Source organism: Dendropsophus ebraccatus, chromosome 6 (assembly GCF_027789765.1).
Source record: "Dendropsophus ebraccatus isolate aDenEbr1 chromosome 6, aDenEbr1.pat, whole genome shotgun sequence".
In the NCBI taxonomy this organism is placed as follows: Eukaryota; Metazoa; Chordata; class Amphibia; order Anura; family Hylidae; genus Dendropsophus; species Dendropsophus ebraccatus.
Window position 1 is genome coordinate 128,253,927 of NC_091459.1, and position 20,045 is coordinate 128,273,971.

Consider the following 20,045-nt stretch of genomic DNA (forward strand, 5'->3'; position numbering starts at 1 on the left):
CACCCTTGCCCACTCCGAGGAGCTCTTCTTAGGTCCTTTTCCTGAATTTGACTCCTCGCAAGTACTATAAGAAAGGCAGGAGGTACCTGAAAAATTTGTTTGTACTCATGCCCAAACATTGGAGCACCGAGTGATGGTAGTTTGGACTGGCAACTTGAGAGTAAAATGATCAGCGATGAGAAGACACAGTTGTCAGCAAGGGAGCCTGTTGGTATGTCCTGTGGGCAGGAGGAGGAGCAGAATAAGGAAATGGAAGAAGAGGTGGTGGACAACGAAGTGAGTGACCTGACCTGGCCAGGTCTCATGTCTAACGAGGGAAGCAGGGCAGATGGGGAGGCATGGGCAGCAGCAAAGCAGACATGAGGAGGCAGTGGGGTGGCCTTGAGGAGAGGACAGTCCATACAGAGAAGGCAGGCAAAAGCTAGCAGGGCCGTAGCTCTTCCCCATAGCAGCCCCTCACTCAAAGCTCCCCCATTGAGGGCTCATTCTTTGTTGGTGTGGAGATATTTTAATGTGTGGGCAGACCAGAAATTGAGTGCGGTTTACACACTTTGAAATTCCAAGTTGAGTAGGGACTCGGAAATGAGCAACCTAACCACTTCAGGCATGCGGCATCATTTGGAAGCCAAGCACTAGTCTGAGAGGGAGAGAACAAACAGACAACAACCTGCACCAGCCTGCCTCTTCCCCTGTTTTGGGTGCTAGCATCTGCAGCACTGGCGTGGGAAGACGTTAACAGGCCGTGATGAAAATCATCAGCTTGGGTCATAAAAAGTACAGTGCTGCAGAGGTGCTGCATGTGATAAACTGTGGCTCTCGCTGCTGCACATAGGACCATGTACTGTATGATTGTGTGTGATAATGGGAGTAACCTGGTAGCTGCTCTGGAGCTTGTCAAACTCCCACACATACCATGCATGGCCCCCATTTTTAACTTGGTGATACATCGCTTTTTAAAAATGTGCCCCAAATTTGCCACAGCTACCTGTGTGCCCACTCCCTGTTAGGGCCACGGCGGCGTCCCGCACTCCGGAACGCCGCCGTGATTCCTCACCCAGTTCCGCAGCAGCCGGGGTCCACAGGCAGGGACCCGGCACTGCGGCTACTTCAGCCCAGGGGGGCGCCTCACCTTGCCTCGTTCCTGCCCGTCACTGTGCCGGCCGGCGCGCGCGTCCCCGCCTCCGAGGGCGCGTGCGCCGGCTGTCTCAGATTTAAAGGGGCAGTGCACTCCTAATTGGTTTAGTGTCTATCACTCCCCTATAAGTTCCAGCCCTGCCCCCTTCCAGGTGTTGGAGCCTCTACATGCTTCCCATAGCGTTTGGCCCAGCTCCCTGTTGTTCCTGACCTCAGTCCTTGTTCCCAGTCCCTGTCTGCAGTCCTTGTCCCTAGTTCTTGCCCGCTGTCTTCCCATTGTTCCTGAGTCCTGTCCGCCACCTGCGATCACGCCTACAGACCTCTGCCTGCACTCCTGCCTACTGCTCCTGCCACGCCTCGCCTGCCATCACTAGCAACCAAGCCAGGGGTAGCGACCTGGGGGTCGCCTGCCGCAGCAAGTCCATCCCGCCTTGCGGCGGGCTATGGTGAAAACCAGCGGCCCCTTAGACTCCGCTCCCTGGTGAGTTTAGTGCCATCGCTAGTGACTACTCCAGGAATTACACTCCCGCAAGTCAACAGTAGCTCCGGCGAGCCTGAGCGTGCAGCAGTGTCTACATTTGCCGCTTCACCGGCTGTTTTGCGACATCAGCACGCGCTTGAACTCAACATACTACGTGTTGCCCAGAGTTTGTGAGCAGCAGAGAGCGTTAATGGAGTATCAGCTCCAAAACCCCTGTGTGCCTCCCACTCAGCTTCCACAGTTCGCCAGCCATGAGTGGCCATGGATGACTGGCATATGCAAGGTGTTATGTATCTTTGAGGGGTCAGGTGGATGAGCTGCGATGATGGTATTTTCAGCTTAACAATACCACTTCTCTGTACTCAAAGAATCTCTGATCACTATAACTTAGAACGCATTGCAAATGGGGAAGGCTGAGATGGGAGAGGGTATAAGAGAGCTTGACACCCAGAGTACACTCATGTTTGTTTCTCAGAGCAAATTTCAGGAGAAAGAGGATGAAGAGGAGGCTGTTGAGGAGGAGGAGGCATTTACCTATACTGCTGAGGGTAGCACTTAAGTTGGGTCCATTCCACTTTTTTCAGTTCAGATGGGAAAATGAGAAGGAGATATACACTCACCAGCCATTTTATTAGGTACACCATGCTAGTAACGGTTGAACCCCCTTTTTCTTCAGAACTGCCTCAATTCTTCGTGGCATAGATACAACAAGGTGCTGGAAGCATTCCTCAGAGATTTTGGTCCATATTGACATGATGGCATCACACAGTTGCCGCAGATTTGTCGGCTGCACATCCATGATGCGAATCTCCCGTTCCACCACATCCCAAAGATGCTCTATTGGATTGAGATCTGGTGACTGTGGAGGCCATTGGAGTACAGTGAACTCATTGTCATGTTCAAGAAACCAGTCTGAGATGATTCTAGCTTTATGACATGGCGCATTATCCTGCTGAAAGTAGCCATCAGATGTTGATGGACATAGTCAGCAACAATACTCAGGTAGGCTGTGGCGTTGCAACAATGCTCAATTGGTACCAAGGGTCCCAAAGAGTGTCAAGAAAATATTCCCCACACCATGACACCACCACCACCAGCCTGAACCGTTGATACAAGGCAGGATGGATCCATGCTTTCATGTTGTTGACGCCAAATTCTGACCCTACCATCCGAATGTCACAGCAGAAATCGAGACTCATCAGACTAGGCAACGTTTTTCCAATCTTCTACTATCCAATTTCGATGAGCTTGTGCAAATTGTAGCCTCAGTTTCCTGTTCTTAGCTGAAAGGAGTGGCACCCGGTGTGGTCTTCTGCTGCTGTAGCCCATCTGCCTCAAAGTTCGACGTACTGTGTGTTCAGAGATGCTCTTCTGCCTACCTTGGTTGTAACGGTTGGCTATTTGAGTCACTGTTGCCTTTCTATCAGCTCGAACCAGTCTGCCCATTCTCCTCTGACCTCTGGCATCAACAAGGCATTTCCGCCCACAGAACTGCCGCTCATTGGATGTTTTTTTCTTTTTCGGACCATTCTCTGTGAACCCTAGAGATGGTTGTGCGTGAAAATATCAGTAGATCAGCAGTTTCTGAAATACTCAGACCAGCCCTTCTGGCACCAACAACCATGCCACGTTCAAAGGCACTCAAATCACCTTTCTTCCCCATACTGATGCTCGGTTTGAACTGTAGGAGATTGTCTTGACCATGTCCACATGCCTAAATGCACTGAGTTGCCGCCATGTGATTGGCTCATTAGAAATTAAGTGGTAACGTGCAGTTGGACAGGTGTATCTAATAAAGTGGCCGGTAAGTGTAGAGTCATGCTCCTAGTGAGGGCAGCGAAGTCATGCCTATTCAAAGTCTGGCACACATGGCTGACCTCATGTTTGGCTGCTTTTCCCATGAAGAACGCTTTGCCCACATTATGGCCAGCATAAAATACTGGATCTTCACGCTCCTATAACTCCAGTGTAAGGATAACGTCTCCTCTCTCATTCCTGTAGAGGAGAGGAGCAATCGGTTGTTGGAATAGCAAAAAGAACTGCTTAAAAACATGATGGAAATCTTCCCACCTAACGTTGCTGGTTGCAGAGAGCATAGTTCTGACCAGAGTGTGGGAACAACAAGCAGGTCTACAACCATCAGGGGAACATTCTTCAAAGTTTGAGACACATTTATGCCACACCCTCGGGAAAGTTCCACCAGTGCAAGGCCTATTGTTAGGAGGAGGGACAAGTATTGGTGGATGTTGAGGCAGCACCTGGTTGACCATAACCCTATCCTGCCTAATCCCTGTGCACCCTACAATTATTGGTAGTCCAAGCTAGACCTGTGGCTAGAACTCTCCCTCTATGCCTTGGGGGTGCTGTCCTGCCTTTCCCCCCAGTGTTCTCTTTGAGAGGGTGTTCAGCGCAGCCAGAGAAAATATCACAGATAAGCACAGCGGCCTGTCAACTGACAGTGCTGACAGGCTGACGCTAATAAAAATGAGCAGCCACTGGATTGACCCAGACTTTGCATCCCTACTGGTGGAGAGCAGCAAATAATGAAGTGCCATGTGTCTGCTCAAGCTCATATCCCCCTCCTTTCCTCCTCCTCCACCTCAAGAACTGTATAATTAAAAAGGGGGCAGGGGGCGACGAAAGACTTGCACACAATTTTTGGAGGGTGCACCTCAAGGGCCTCCAATTTTTTTTCGAGGGCTCACCTCAAGGACATCCATATAATTTTTTCGAGAGCTCACCTTAAGGGCCTCAAAATATTTTTTTTTAGAGGGTTTACCTCAAGTGCATCAAACTCCATTTTTGGAGGGCACACCTAAAGGGCCTCAAACTCCATTTTGGAGGGCTCAGCTCAAGGGCATATAATTTTATCTTTGGAGGGCTCACATCAAGGGCTTCTAACTCTATTTTGGAGGGCTTACCTCAAGGACCTCTAACTCCATTTTTGGAGGGTTCACCTCAAGAGCCTCTAACTCCATTTCCCCTTGCCTATGCCATCTGTGGTTGTCTAAGGCAACTGTATTTGAAGGGGTGCATGAAAACATTTCTTTTGCTTACAATTTGGATTTCAGTCCATGCTAATGTAAAGGAAAGAAGGTTCCTTTGTATTTTTTCTACTCTACGTAAGGGTTATATTGTGTTTGGAGTGTATTGTTGTGAGGCTGTGATAGTGGCGTAATACTGCGACTTTGGTATGTTAAATATACCCAGGCATGCTTCCCCTGTTGTACCAGTTGCATTCCAGAGGTGTTGGCATCATTTTCTGAGGTGTCATTGTGGACTTGTGGTCAAATTTAGGTTTCTAATAAACAAGCATTTTTCTCCTATCGACTTTAATGGGGTTTGATATTTGATCAAATAGTGGCCTGTTCGGATTACATTTCGAGCTGTCACGAATATTTTACTACTCGCTCATCTCTAGTGCTGACACAGTAACAGCTCCATCCATTTAGTTTAAAAAATGCTTTTATTTAGGAAAAAAATGTTAAAAAATTGTCAATTAGACAATGTACTTCTACATCCACCTTCATAATATAGACATGAAAATAAAGACGCAGATTTTATTTAATTTCGGTCTTGCAATTACATGAGGCGCCACAGGCCTTGTTCATACGGGCGTCCCCACACCAGTCTTTTGCCAGTTCATTGCAGTTGCTGTATGTGTCGTTGAGTTTACAAGGGTTAGCTGGAAAGAAGAAGACAACATTAGGGACATGTCTGTACAGATAATACTTTTACAGATAATACATATATTAATGTATACTGTATACTCATATTTATAGCATGCAAGGGTCTAATAAGATCAGGGGCACCAGCTTCAAGACATGTGGTGAACACCTGAAAAATCCGACAATTCATCTCTGCACAAAAACACCCCACCCTACTGCTGCCACCAATGACCCTGGTATGGTGTGTTTATACAGAGAGATTTATCTGATTTATTTTTAGAAAATAAAACATGATTCCATCAGATTGTCTCAGTGGTGCAGCCTCAGGCGTTGGGCCTGTAGCATTAAATGATTAGCACACTATTTGGTTATAACTAGAGATGAGTGAACCGGGTTCGGTTTCGAGTCGATCCAAACCCGAACAATCGGTATTTGATTAGTGGTGGCTTCTGAATTTGGATAAAGCTCTAAGGTTGTCTGTAAAACATGGATACAGCCAATGACTATATTCATGTTTTCCACATAGCCTTAGGGCTTTATCCAAGTTCTGCAGCCATCGCTAATCAAATGCCGAATGTTTGGGTTCGGATCGACTTGAGCATGCTCGAGGTTCGCTCATCTCTAGTTATAACACATTAGAAATAGCCATGGAAATTTGCTATAACATTGATACTTACTGCACAAGTTATTTCTACAATTGTTGGGGCAGTCTCCACATCTTGGTCCACTTTTGTAAGGGGTATTCATAGAATTAACATAGTTTCCTCTGAAATAATTGAAATAGAAATACAGTATGTTAATAAACATCAAAAGAAAGGAAAAAAATATAGAATTTACTGGGGTTTTGTAAAAGCTGGCAGTGGCAGTGTTACTTGGTTTAAGAGCATTGCTTTGGTTTAAGAGCTCCCTGTACTTGGTGGGAGCGGGAGTAAAGAGGGGCGTGGTCTGCATAGCGGTGTCTACAGCCCTGTACTCTGACCCAGGAAGTCTCCCTCACCTTCCAAATCATGGCAGATTCACCTCAGGCTGGGGCTTACATCAGGGGACAGGACTGTGGAGGTAATCTCTTAATAGCTGTAACCCCTCTCTCCCCAGACAGAGAGCGCTGCATGTATGTGCCCACATCTGTCCTGCTCATTCCTTCATGCTCCCTGCAGTCTCTGTCCGCCCTTGTGTTTCCCATCCTCTCCATTACTGTACAGTAACTTATAATATCACATATTCTGCTGTTTCTGAATGTTTGTTTCATTTGTTTTACATGTTATTCAGAATAATAAATCATTATTTTTGGGGTGTAGAACCAATTGTCTGCATTTCTATGATTTTTTTTAATGGGAAAAGTTGCTTTGGTTTAAGAATGGATTTTGATTACAAGCGCCGACCCGGACATTACAATCATGTCCTCCCAACATTGTGGCTTCCAGAGAGCATGATAGCCAGAAGGGGCCTAACGCCTCTCATCCTCCTCCTCCTCCTCAGCCCTCTGTTATGCTTACAGGTTGCTGTGTCTCACAGTGCAGGGCTCACATCCCTCCTTCCCCTCCCCCATTGCTACTACAAAAACCTGTACACAGGAATTGCAGCATTTTACTACACATGTTCCGATACACCATACAGGGTTATATGTAATTCAGGAGCATATGTAATACTTACCTACGGCTTCTGTGCCCTATACAGAGTTATGCATGCATTGGAACATAAGTAATACTGAGCTCTTGTGAACAGATCTTTGCAATAATGATAATTGTAGGAATAGTAGTGAGATTTTGAAGTTTGAAGGCAGAGATTTTGAAGTTTAAAAGTGCAGAACACTTACTATGTTTGTGTAAAGCAGGAGCTTGGGAAAGCTGGGTACTTTTTTTCATTTTAAACTGCAAAGTATAGTTCAAGCTCCTGCATTAACAGTAAAGGAGTTTCTCAGGTTTATTATGTTCATGGAGAAAGCACCCAACTTTCCCAAGTTCCTGATTTATATGCATTGTAAAAATGCCAGTGGCTCCATGGGTAAAGAGCTTCTAGCTCTCTGCTGGACAAGACAAGAGCTGCTCTCAATATTATTCCAATGTGTAAATCAGGAATTGACATGTCAATTTTTTGGGCAAACGGCAGAATCTGCCCGAGCCTAGAATGAAGTCTATGGTATGGGCGGAGAGTCAAGTGGGGGTGAGAGGCGGAATCCGCAATGTCAGCGTGGATTCCTTAATGTGATCGCACCCTTGACCTGTGAGGATCAATACATATATAAACAAGTAGGTTGGATCAACAAACTTATTATCCAGTTTTCAAGGAGAAATCACACAGCTTTCCCAAGGATGGATGAACATTTGAATAGAAAGACAGAGGGGAAAATACAAACACATATTTTTATTAAACATTTATTTAATATTATTACTTACGGTGGGCAGTACTGGCACACATAGAAGTACTTGTATTTTGGCCCATTAGGACAATAAGCCACCGCGCATCCCATTGCCCGACAGTTATTCCAGACTTGCTGTAAAAGAACTCACAAATGTCACAAGCATTTATAGACAGCAACAGTCCATTAAAGATGAGTGATAAGTATCTAATCAGGTCCATTAGCTAACACCTCCTCCAATCACATACTTATCACTTTTTTTTTTTTTTTTTAAATAAATGATGAGTTGAATTTATTCATTTTCATTATTTATATCTGTTTCTATCAACTTTCCCTTACTTTTGGATGAAGACCCATGGACTTCTGGAGAAGACACCCCCCAACCAATAAAAGAACCCTGAAGCCAATGTTCAGGGGTGTCCAGTCTTAGCTTTCCCTTAGATAAGTTGGGTTGCTAACAAACAGATCTGGTTTCAGTTGAATTCCAACATGCCTGACTCTCCCCCCATAGCCTAACATAGCCTAAAGGGGTTATCCAGCATTAGACAAACAAGGCCACTTTCTTCCAGAGACAGCACTACTCTTTCCTCCAGTTTGGAATGCGATTTTGCAACACAGTTCCATTGAGTGAATAGAGATTAATTGTAAACCACCATGGCCATGTCTTTCTAGATAACCCTTTTAAAGCTCATTGATTGGATGCTTAGCCTTTTAACTTTTTTTTTTTTTTTTACAAGCAGCCGAGCACCATGAGGTGTGTGGTCGAGCATTGAGCTCAATCCCATGCTTGCTCAACTCTAATGATCATCTTTTGTTCCCTGTTACAGCTATTTGCAGTGTAGACATTACAGGGAAACGATTAGCAGGTATCACTGCCCATATGTCCCTTTTGTACACGGAACACCGTAGATGAGGATAAGTCTCTTACCTTCATCATGGATGCTATTTCTGTATATTTAGTAGCTAGTCGGGCACTTTGAAGTACTGGGGGTGGGGATACCGTCCTCAGAGCACTGGTCTTCTCTCCCGGCCAGCCCGCCCTTCCTGATGAATATCATTGGTGCTCTAGGGTGGTAGTCCTGCCCCCAGTGCTCCAAAGCGTCCAATGTGGGTATAACTGCAAACTATACAGAAATGGCGTAGAGGATTCTTTCATCCTTAGCGCCCCATGCACAAAACGGACATATCAGCAGGTTAGGTTTGTCTAACCTGCTTATAGTTTACCTTTCAAAAAAAGTCACAAAATACAACAATGTAATAAAGTCATCAGATAGATGTCATAGAAGAAGCCATGGTACCTGAGTGTAGTGTCCGACAACTGCACCTTGATAGTTTGCTCCTTTTCCATAAGTGAAATCTTTCTTTTCATTATCAAATGACTTAAACGCCACATCCCAGCCGGCAAGATACGAGGACATGAAAAGGTTTTCTCCACATTGAAATTCTAAATAATACAGTGTTTTATATCAGTATTTTATACAGTGTTTTACTTTTACCTTATCATTTTTATAAGAGGGACTCCACAATTTACTTCTGACAGCTGAGGACCATTAACCTGACGATTTTCTATGTGGTTTGAAGGATGAAGCTGCCTTATAATACAGCAAAGAGGCTTCTGCCATGGGCCCTCCACTATGAGGGGTTACCACAAGTTTATAACATGCTCAGCCCATTCAAAACTATATTTTATAGTTTATAATATATTTATTTCCCACTATATTGTACCATAGGTGCTAACATTTAAAAAAAAAAATCCAGGAACACTTTGACTTTGCCATCGAGGGCAGTGGCTTCTTGTGTATGTGGTTTATATGGGTGTGGTTTGTGGGGTGTGATTGATCACCAATGGGTTCCCCCCCCCCCCCCCAGAATGCTCCCTATATTGTCCTCATTGTGTAGAACTTATAGTTAGGACCATACAGAGAGTATACTATGCATCCCAGTATCAGACCTCCAGCATATTACATACTCCAGTATTGGACCTCAAGCATATTGAAAACCCCAGTATCAGGCCCCAGTATATTACACATCCCAGTATAAGGCCCCCCAGCAGATTACACACCCCAGTATCAAACTTTCATCATATTATACATCCCAGTATCAGGTCCCCAGCATATTATACACCCCAGTGTCAGGCCCCCAGCATTATACAGACCCAAAATCAGCACCATCCTTCTATACAAACCCCCATCTGTATTTCTCCAGACTGTAGAGGTGCCTCTTTTGTGCTCCCATCTGTCAGGTCCTATGTATGTTTTTCTCCCATGAAGTATTTAGGCCCAATTCAAGCCCACAGATAATACTTAGGCCCCCTCAATGCTCTTACATAGTAATACGCTCCCCCATTTGTATCCTTATATAGTGGATAAGTAGTTGGGACACAACTATAGACATCCCCCTGTAAGCCCCTCCTCCCATTATGTTAGGCATTTTTCCTTTTAGATAACCTTCCCTCCCACCATCCTCTTGTGGCTGGAGGAAGAGGTTCTGTCAGAGAGGTGAACCATGGTTCCTCCCTCTGTTAATGCACTACATAACTATAAGCACTCATTAGGAGTGCTTATGGTTAAATGCATTAGGGGGCAGGGCTTTCAGTGTGCTCAGTGAATGAATAAAGAACAGTACATAACATTACACTGATCATCCCCAGGTTCACCTACCTTGGGTGGTTCTATTCTCTGGTTTGCTGTGCTCAAATTTACATTGTTTGGCCCACCAATCAGCATTCTTTGCCACGGCAGGGTCCCAAGACTTTAAATAAACAAATAACAAAATAAAAAAGTGAAAGGATAAAACAGTAAATTTTGTCATTCCATTAAATTAAACAACTTCCAAAACCCATAAAGATATATCTGGACATTCCTATCCAGGTGTATCCAGCATTTTACAAAAAAAACAACAGGAAGTGCAGTCATATCAGTTGGCCATCACTTCCTGTGCTTGTCCTAGTAGTCAAGTCAGTGCAGTGTATTACATATTGTGTCCATTTACGTGAATAGGACACCTTTGCTACTATGAAGAGCAGTGTCTGGGCCTTTAAGGAGGTACATTTTTTTATATTTCTATGAAATACCTGCAAGTCATACACAAATACATTATCGATACAGGTGCTGGGAGTTATACCTTACTAATCTACTAATGCTAGCCTATCCTGAGGATAAGCATTGTTGAGTTTAATAGTAGTTGTATAAAGCTTTAATGGGCACATCCATTTTGAGTACTTAAAGGGATATTCTCTTCATGTTGACCAAATTCAGGATCGTCTCATCCCATTGAAATCACAGATGGCTCCAGGGACCGTCTACAAGCCTTGGAGCCATCTGTGATCTGAACAGGAGACGCGAAACTGTCCGGGAGTACTCACCAGTCATAGTGAGCCTCACAGACGGGAGAGCACTGGTCAGTAGCCTAGTCAATGGGCAGTTAACGATAGGAACAGTACACTGGGCACAGCATCAAAAGTAAGCAATTTTGCTAATATCAATATAGTTTGTAAGCCCTCGCGGGCAGGTTCCTCTTCCCCCATTTACCAGTCTATTATTCATCTTGATGTAATGCGTTTTTGATCTTGTACTGTTCCTGTTTGTTACCCTCTATCACTTGTATAGCGCTCTGGAATTAAGGGCACTTTATAAATAATAATAATAATAGAAAGCATTTACAAAATTGCTTATTTTTGTATTACCTAGCAGTTAAAAAAACTAAATATTAAAAGATGAGAACACCCCTTCAATGGGAGTCTACCACCACTTTAGACTCATCATCAATAGAGGATGTTATTGTGTAATGAATGCTACCCTCAGGCTGGGTTCACATACCGTTTTTGCAATCCGTTTTTTTCATTCGTTTTTGCAAAAAAAAAAAAAAAAAGAAGACAAATCCGTTCTTTTAACATACACAAAAATAAGGTCAGCTATGTTTTTGTGTACTTAAAAAAAAAAAGTTTAGATCCTTCTTTTTTGTTATTATGGAAGTCAGTGGAAAAACGGATCAAAACGGATGCACACAATTGCATCTAATTTTACATCTGTTTTTCCCATCTGTTATTCCACCCGTTTTTTGCAAAAACGAATGGGGAAAAAAAAAATTGCTAAAACGTAGTGTGAACGCAGCCATAGTATAATAAAGTACTGTGTCTCTGTCCTGGAAATAGACAATGTCCATCTGGATCCTTCCCATCCTCTCCTTTAGCCACATCTGCCCTTAAAGAGTGACTATCTCTTCCTATACCATAACTTACCACTTCTACCATGTTGCTTGCACTTGGCTCAACGGTGCTTCTGTAAGTATTTGTTATGTTGACAATTTTTTTCTGCACATCTGGATTGTCGGTAGATACGGCAGCCATTGGATCAGCAACCTAAAAGACCAACAATGGACAGGTAAGATTCTTCCTGATCCCAGCAATAAGACGAGGTCAGGGGTATAACAGCTAAGACCAAACGCCCATACCAGTAATCAGCCAAGAGATATTGTGGTTATTAATACTTTCTTTACACCAGTCAGTTGTCATCTGATGATCTGTGGTCTTTTTGGATTGTCACATGCTAGAGCTGAATTCTAAAATGATTTTATACTTATATGATGAACTATATTACAGGTTGTAAACCTTTGAGCTATTAAAGGTTTAGGATTAGGGAAGGATAACCTCCTCTGCCATTAGTCATCATTAGAGATGAGTGAACCTGGAGCATGCTCGAGTCGATCCGAACCCGAACTTTCAGCATTTGATTAGCAGTGGCTGCTGAAGTTGGATAAAGCCCTAAGGCTATGTGGAAATCATGGATATAGTCATTGGCTGTATCCATGTTTTCCAGACAACCTTAGAGCTTTATCCAAGTTCAGCAGCCCCAGCTAATCAAATACCGAACGATCGAGTTCGGATCGACTCGAACTCGAACCCGGTTCGCTCCTCTCTAGTCATCATCTCAGCCCGGAATAGATTTTGCTAATTTAAGAAGCACAAATAGGAAAACAAAAACACCCATTTTCTTGGATAGTTTGCCAAGAAGGATGGCTTCTTTCAGGACTCGTTACATTGATGATGTTTTCCAATCTGTATAATTCTTATTTCCTTAATCTTTAACTAAATGTTGAGATAAAAGGTGGAATGATTAGGGGCAAGAACCCCTAGATAGTTGTATAGATGGGTGATTCTTCCTTCTGGAGGAGCTTCTCCAATAACAATCTCTAATATTGTTTTAAGTTACTTGAGCACTGGCTTGTTTAGTTACTACCTCCAATAGGTGGCACCAAAGAGCAAGCTCTTCACCTTCTGGAAGAGAGCTAATTGATTTTTTTTTTTTTTAATCTTTAAACAAATTAAAAATTTTACCTAATTGAATATTGTTACCAGTGTTGAACTTCATGGTCTACAACTAGAGATGAGCGAGCACTAAAATGCTTGTTACTATAGTGGAGCATTTTTCAATGCACACGCGCTCCACCTGAGTAGCGAACCACAATGAGAGACATGAGCAGGTGCCCCCTGGCACAGCATTTGGTACCTGGTTAACATGAAATTTTTAACAAGCGACAGTCTGGGGGGGGGGGGGGGGGGGGGGGGGGGATAGATAACTCTCTGGGGGCCAGACTGTACTCAGTTGGGGGGGGGGGGGGAAGAAACTACACTTACCTCTCCAGTTTTCTATGCGCCACTCAGCCAATCAGCCACTAAAGGCCGTAATCCACTGAATGATTATAGGCCGTTACGGCCCATAATCGTCCCATGGAATAGAAGACAATGATCAGCCGACATCTTTCATGTCGCCTGATTGTTGCAGTCGTTTGTTTTTCAAACATGTAGAAAAACAAGCGACTGTGATAGCAGTGATCTGCTGCCATCGCTCCGTGGAATAGGAGCGGTGGCAACAGACCGCCACAATCTTCTATGGGCTGCCCGGACAATCTAGCAATCACCCGGGCCGCCCTCCTACAGCTTCCCGACGCCTCGCCTGTACTCACCCGCTCACCCGTGTAATAGCGGTGGCAGCTAGCGGGGGAAGGAGGAGCAAACGAGCACTGACACCACTTGTTTGCTCCTTACCGTGGAATAGGGGCTTAAGATGGGACACTGCAACAACTACTGGTTGGCTAAATGAGCACCCAAGCACCACAAGGTGCTTTTTTGGGGGGGAGGGTAGTCGGGGTTGTCAAAGCTATTACAATTTTGCTATAATTTTTATTGATGGTGTTTACTTTAAGGGGTTCAGTAACATTAGATTTTAATTTTGACATTTTTGCATGCTATAATCACACACTTTTTCTTCTTAAAATAACAGCCGCCAATTTTATTTAAACCTTACCGGACCCTTCAAAGATAATGGGGCTAACTGATAACTGATGGGGCAGTGGCTCTCAGCCGCTGAGTGCAATGAATAGTCACTGAGTATGAAGAAAGCCTGACTTCCGTGCTTTCTCCTTGTCTGCTTAAAGGGTTTATCAGCACCACCAGCACCAGGAGACCGCATCACTAGTACTTATCAGCTGCTGTTTGTCCTACAGGAAATTTTGTATTCTTTTCAGTCTAAGGAGCAGGAGAGGTTTTCTATGGGGATTTGCTTCTGCTCTGGACAGTTCCTGACATGGACAGAGGTGGCAGCAGAGAGCACTGTGTCAGACTGGAAATAATACACCACTTTCTGCAGGACATACAGCAGCTGATAAGTACTGGAAGACTCAAGATTTTTTAGTATAAGTAAATTATAAATCTCTGACACTTTCTGGCACCAGTTGATTTGAAAGGAAAAAAAAAAACTTTTGGCAAACAACCCCTTTAATTGCAAATCACACCTGAACTTGAGACAAGAGTTGTGTTGTCTCTGGAAGAAAGTAGCCATGTTTTACTAACTCTGGATGACTTCTTTAATGCTGCCATGATATCATCAGTGTTAAATGGTTTAATTAGGTTGAACCTGATGGACTCTTGTCTTCTTTCAACCTTATTTACTATGTTACTATGTTACTATGTTAATAACATCAATAAGATCCAAATACTTGTGCGGGGCACCTACCTGAACCTGGACCACATAGACCCCCAGCAGGGCACAGCACAGCACAGCAATCCACATTTTTCCTCCTGTAATAAATGTTTGTTGTATTATAGGGAAAAAATTGTAATAATGTAAAAAATAAAATAGAGGCGTTATCCAACACTTAATCCTTTATGTTGCTGCTCTTATGTAAAACATAACAAAAATCCTATTCTTACCTCTCCATATTTCCCTTATGTCAACATACACAATGTTTTTTAAGTCCTGGATTTGGCTCGGTTCACACTACATTTTTGCAATCCATTTTTGCATCTGATTTTGATTCGTTTTTCCGTGAACTTGCATTTAAAAAAAAACATACACAATACGTGGCCGGCCATATTTTTGTGTACATTAAGAAAAGGAAAAAAAAAACATGCATTTTAATCCGTTTCTTTTTTTTATAATGGAAGTCAATGGAAAAACGGATGCACACAAGTGCATCCATTTTCCCCATCTGTTTTTTTTCCATCCGTTTCCTGCAAGAACGGATGCAAATATGTAGTGTCAACCAGCCTAATCCCTTTAAGACAGAAAAAGTTTTTGAAAAGCACAACCGCCTAAAATTGCAGGGTTGAATCAATATAATATATAATATATGAGTCACCTCCCTTGTTGTTACTAAAAAAAAAATCATTAAATTGAACAATTTTTTTTTAATCCACAGATATAAAATTCCTATAGGAAATAATTCCCCATATAATGTAGGGTGGTTGTCTATTTGTTTTAAATTAATAAGTAAACAAATAATAACTAGATAAATAAATAATTTTCTAAATTTCAAAATGATAACTGTACTCTAACTGTAAAGAACCCGGCCCATATGTGTATGTCCCGTGATCATCGATAAGAATAGGTGTCATGTAATGCATCGTTTTCTCAGTGGTGGTAAAGGGGTATACTCATCTGCAGAGCTTTCAGAACAGAATCGCTGTGCCCCTTCATGTGTCCCCTGGGGTAGTTAAAACAGGGCAGATCGGTGCAGAGCTGAATCAGCTCACAGAAGCCCGGAAGATGAATACTTACCACTCCCGAGGACCTGACCACCCAAATGACATCACAGCTGGTCAGAGAAAGTAGTGATAGTAATCAGTGATCACTCTGCAGAGTGAGTGGTGATAGTAATCAGTGATCACTGCAGGGCGAGTGGTGATAGTAATCAGTGATCACTCTGCAGAGACTGCCATGAACACTGTGCTCCTGTCAGACTGCCTCCCCATGTACTGTATCGTCCAATAAGAATATACAGTACATGAGGGGCTCTGTGTCAAGCACAGTGCTTGGTCAGAGTGGATTAGCTGAGACCAAAGCTTGGAAAACCCTGCAGTTCCTGACACAAACATTGGTGGCAGCAGAGAGATATACAGTATATCACCCCTTACAGCTGTCACTCAATGTTTAATAGTAGAGAAATATAAGATAGATAGATAGTAGTGATGAGTGAATACTGTTCGATCGAATAGATATTCGATCGAATAGTAAGGTATTTGATCTATCGAATATTATCAAATAGTTCGCAGAATATTCAATAAATATTCGATAAGCGTTCAAATCCCCCAGCTTCCGGTTTTTACCCCCAAGTGGTCGAATAGATGTTCCCATAGACTTTAATGGGATCGAATATTCACATATTCGGGAGATATTCGTACGAATATCGAATATTCGAATATTTCACTATTCGCTCATCACTAATAGATAAATAGATAGATAGGAGATAGATAGATAGATAGATACATAGGAGATAGATAGATAGATGCATATATAAAGAGAGAGAGAGATATTGCAATATGTATAAAATATAATATCTATCTCAGTTAAAACTTTTTGAAACTTCACCTTTTTTCTAATTTACAAGGCAATATAATCCTCTTAAAATGACAGAAAATAAAATACAGAACACACATTAATTATCAATAAATAAATAAACAAAGACAGTAAAAACAAAGAAATTAATATAAATCTGTAAAATAATAATATAAATCTGTAAAATAATAATAAAAACATTATGACATATAGTATAAATAGAAGACTATACAATAAAATAACCCTGGATTAGCAGCCGTCGGTGCTCCTTACCTCTCCTTTGATTCTAGATGGAGATTCTGCACACTTGACGTCCTTCCTAGATAACAGTGATGAAGGAAATGTAAAGTCACGGCATCCGAGCGCTCTATTTATAGGGTACCTCTGTGATTTGTTATAAAAGGGTGAAGCAATCTGCATCATAAGAAGCCACGAGACAATAATAACACAGGTTAGACAAGTGGGATTGCATTGAGTGACATATTAGAACATCCCTATTGTTGATTGTCTACGTTACAAGTTCCTCTTACATTGGGAGAAATGTATACACTTTGTTTATGGTAACAGTAATAGATTTTAAGGAAGAAGGGTATGTTCTTGTTTAACAAGCCTGGCCGCATCTGGGCACTGGTCAATGTGATGGGCAGACATAGACAATACTAGGTAACAGGATTAGAGCTCGTAATTCTTTGAGATTGATGAAGATAATGGACTGTACCTGCCTTGGGAAAAAAGATCAAAGTTTTCTTAAAGGGGTTATTAAAATGAAAAGTAGAGGGGTATGTTTTTGTTTAAATAGTGTGGCCACCTCTGGGCATTGGGCCATATAGTGAGCCGAAATAAATAATACTATGTATAAAGATTATGGCTTATAAGATTGACAGAAGTAATGGCCAATATTTCTCTTGGGAAATAGATCAATCTGAATCAGTTCTTAAAGGAGGTGTTAAAATTAAAGAAAAAAAGGGTATGTTCTTGTATGAACAGCATGGGCAATCTGGGCAGTGGGCCACATGATGAGCTGAAATAAACAATACTACGTACCAGGATTACGGCTAATAATGCTCTGAGATTGTCGGAGGTAATGGGCAATACTGGGAAATAGATTAAACTGATAACACATTCTTAAAGGGTTGTTAGAACCAAAGGAAAAAGGGACAGGTTTTTGTTTAAACGGCCACATCTGGGCATTAAGCCATTTAATAGGCAGTAAAAAAAAAAAAACTAAAAGGACTTTGACTAATCATTTGAGACAGAGAGATTTATCTGACAGATTTCAGAAGCCAAAGCCAGGAATGGATTTGGAATGAGGAGAGATCTCAGTCTTTCCTTTATGACCTGTTCCCTGTTTATAGTCTGTTCCTTGTTTTGGCTTAAAAAATCTGTCAGATAAATCTGTCTGTGTAAATGCACCATTATGGAGGGAACGGGCGGTACTTGCCTTGGACAAAAATATCAAACTGTTACCATTTCCTTAAGGGGGTCTTAAAAGAAAAAGTTAACGGAAGGGGGTTGCTCTTCAAGAATACATACAGTATCTTCTAGCCAGAGAAGAGAATAGATGCAGAGAATGTCTTGCATGTTGTTTTGTATCAAATTGGTTCTTAAATGGCCAATTAATAATGTTAAGTCAGCAGAGAAGGTGGGTATACTACATTCTTGCAATTTACTTAATTTGTTTTTTATTCTTGCGACTTCGTCGCTTGAATAGCACTGAGGATGGTTTTTTGACACAGGCCCAAGATTTAACCATCAGGTTAGAAGGAGAGGCTACCCTCCCAGTATTGTAAGAGAAGCGAAAAATAGTAAGGCAATAAGAGAACAGGTGGTGAAATATAAAAAGAGAAGAAGGGTAGATAGGAGATTTGTGTTTTCTTTTAGATATACAGAAATGAACCAGGTAATCCAGAACGCGATCAGAAAACATTGGCACCTAATAGAAAGTGATGAAGATGTCAAAGAAATCGCTATGAGACAGCCTATCTTTTCATATAGACGTACACATACAATTAGGGATTCACTTGCTACTCTGAACACCAACAGTAATAAAAGACATAGAAATTGGTTGGAAAACAGTGCCCCTAAAGGTAATTATAGAGGAGGGAAGGAATGTGACCGTAGGAGGCACAGGATGGGAAGTTAGACAACTGATCACATGTAGATCTAGTTTTGTGGTCTATGCCATCCTGTGCCCCTGCGGTCGCTTCTATATAGGTAAAACCATTAGAAAATTGTTTATTAGGTTCAGAGAACACTGTAATTCTATTCGGACAGGAGTAGGCTGCACACGCTTGATAAATCACGTAATTGAGGAACATAATGGTGATAAAGGTGTCCTTAAATTTCTAGGTCTTGAAATTGTGAAACCTTCTAGTGATGGAGGAGACCGCCATCAGTGGCTGCTGAAGTGGGAGTCCTGGTGGATTATGAAAACAGGGGCCTTAGGAGCTCTAGGACTCAATGATAAAAATGACATGAGTATCTTTATATAGTTGTCTGTTGTTCATCTCTGTATTTCTTTTGTAATGGTTTTAACTGTTTATATTATATGTATTATACTACTTTGTATGGCGTATCCACATTTTGGTTGGTACATATGGAGTTAATATGGTAACCATGACAACAGCTATAGCGTACGCATAAAGCTGCGCCAGCTGTATGACGTAGACTATGTGAGCCAGTTGAAGCGCGCAAGCGCGAAACGCCGTCGCTTTAATCTGTGGAACGCACCTTCTAGACTCTGCTGGGTTCACACACTGTATACTTCAGGCAGTATTTGGTCCTCAAGTCAGGTCCTCATAGCAACCAAAACCAGGAGTGGATTGAAAACACAGAAAGGCTCTGTTCACACAATGTTGAAATTGAGTGGATGGCCGTCATATAACGGTAAATAACTGCCATTATTTCAATATAACAGCCGTTGTTTTAAAATAACAGCAAAAATTTGCCATTAAATGACGGCCATCCACTCAATTACAACATTATGTGAACATAGCCTTTCTGTGTTTTCAATCCACTCCTGGTTTTGGTTGCTATACAGCCTCACAAATACAGCCTCAAATATACATAGTGTGAACCCAGCTCACTGCTTGTACACTGCTCTTTTCCTGTAATAAAGCATCGTATTCCGCTCTATATTGGTGAGTTGCCGTTGTTCATCTATTTTACTATTGTTTTTTATTTTTGCCTGTTCTCTATATAAAATAAAATGCTATACATTCATTCACAAGGCGTCTCACTTACTGGAAAACTGCTCCATCACTAAGGCTATTTTGTCTTTAGTAACAGCAATAAAAGAGACCAAATGTCTGGTTTCTTGATCTTTTAATCTGCAGCGCTGTGTCATACTGGTGTGGCCCAGAGTGTCTTTGTCCCAGGTCTGCGATGCCTCCCTTTTCTTCCTCCCCACCCTCCTCATCATTAGGAACGCCCCCAGAAAGGATTTTTCCTATTCATCTCTTGTCTAAGCTGCACCTTGGCTATAGCGACACAGTTTAGACAAACAATGAAAAGAAATCCTTTCTGGGGGTGCTCCTAATGATGAAGAGGGTGGGGAAGAAAAAAGGAGA

The 20,045-nt window shown here is 42.3% G+C and overlaps 1 protein-coding gene across 1 annotated transcript; it reads right to left on the minus strand.

Moving 5' to 3' along the window:
* Nucleotides 1-5,142: 5,142 nt before the first annotated feature.
* On the minus strand, nucleotides 5,143-16,836 carry LOC138795081 (cysteine-rich venom protein-like). The gene is made up of 8 exons (XM_069974036.1): nucleotides 16,750-16,836; nucleotides 14,656-14,720; nucleotides 11,883-12,002; nucleotides 10,303-10,393; nucleotides 8,941-9,086; nucleotides 7,680-7,777; nucleotides 5,961-6,049; nucleotides 5,143-5,300 (listed from the first exon to the last, which is right to left on the minus strand). The coding sequence occupies exons 2-8, from the start codon at nucleotides 14,710-14,712 to the stop codon at nucleotides 5,176-5,178; spliced, it is 726 nt and encodes a 241-aa protein (XP_069830137.1). The 5' UTR covers nucleotides 14,713-14,720; nucleotides 16,750-16,836; the 3' UTR covers nucleotides 5,143-5,175.
* Nucleotides 16,837-20,045: the final 3,209 nt, after the last annotated feature.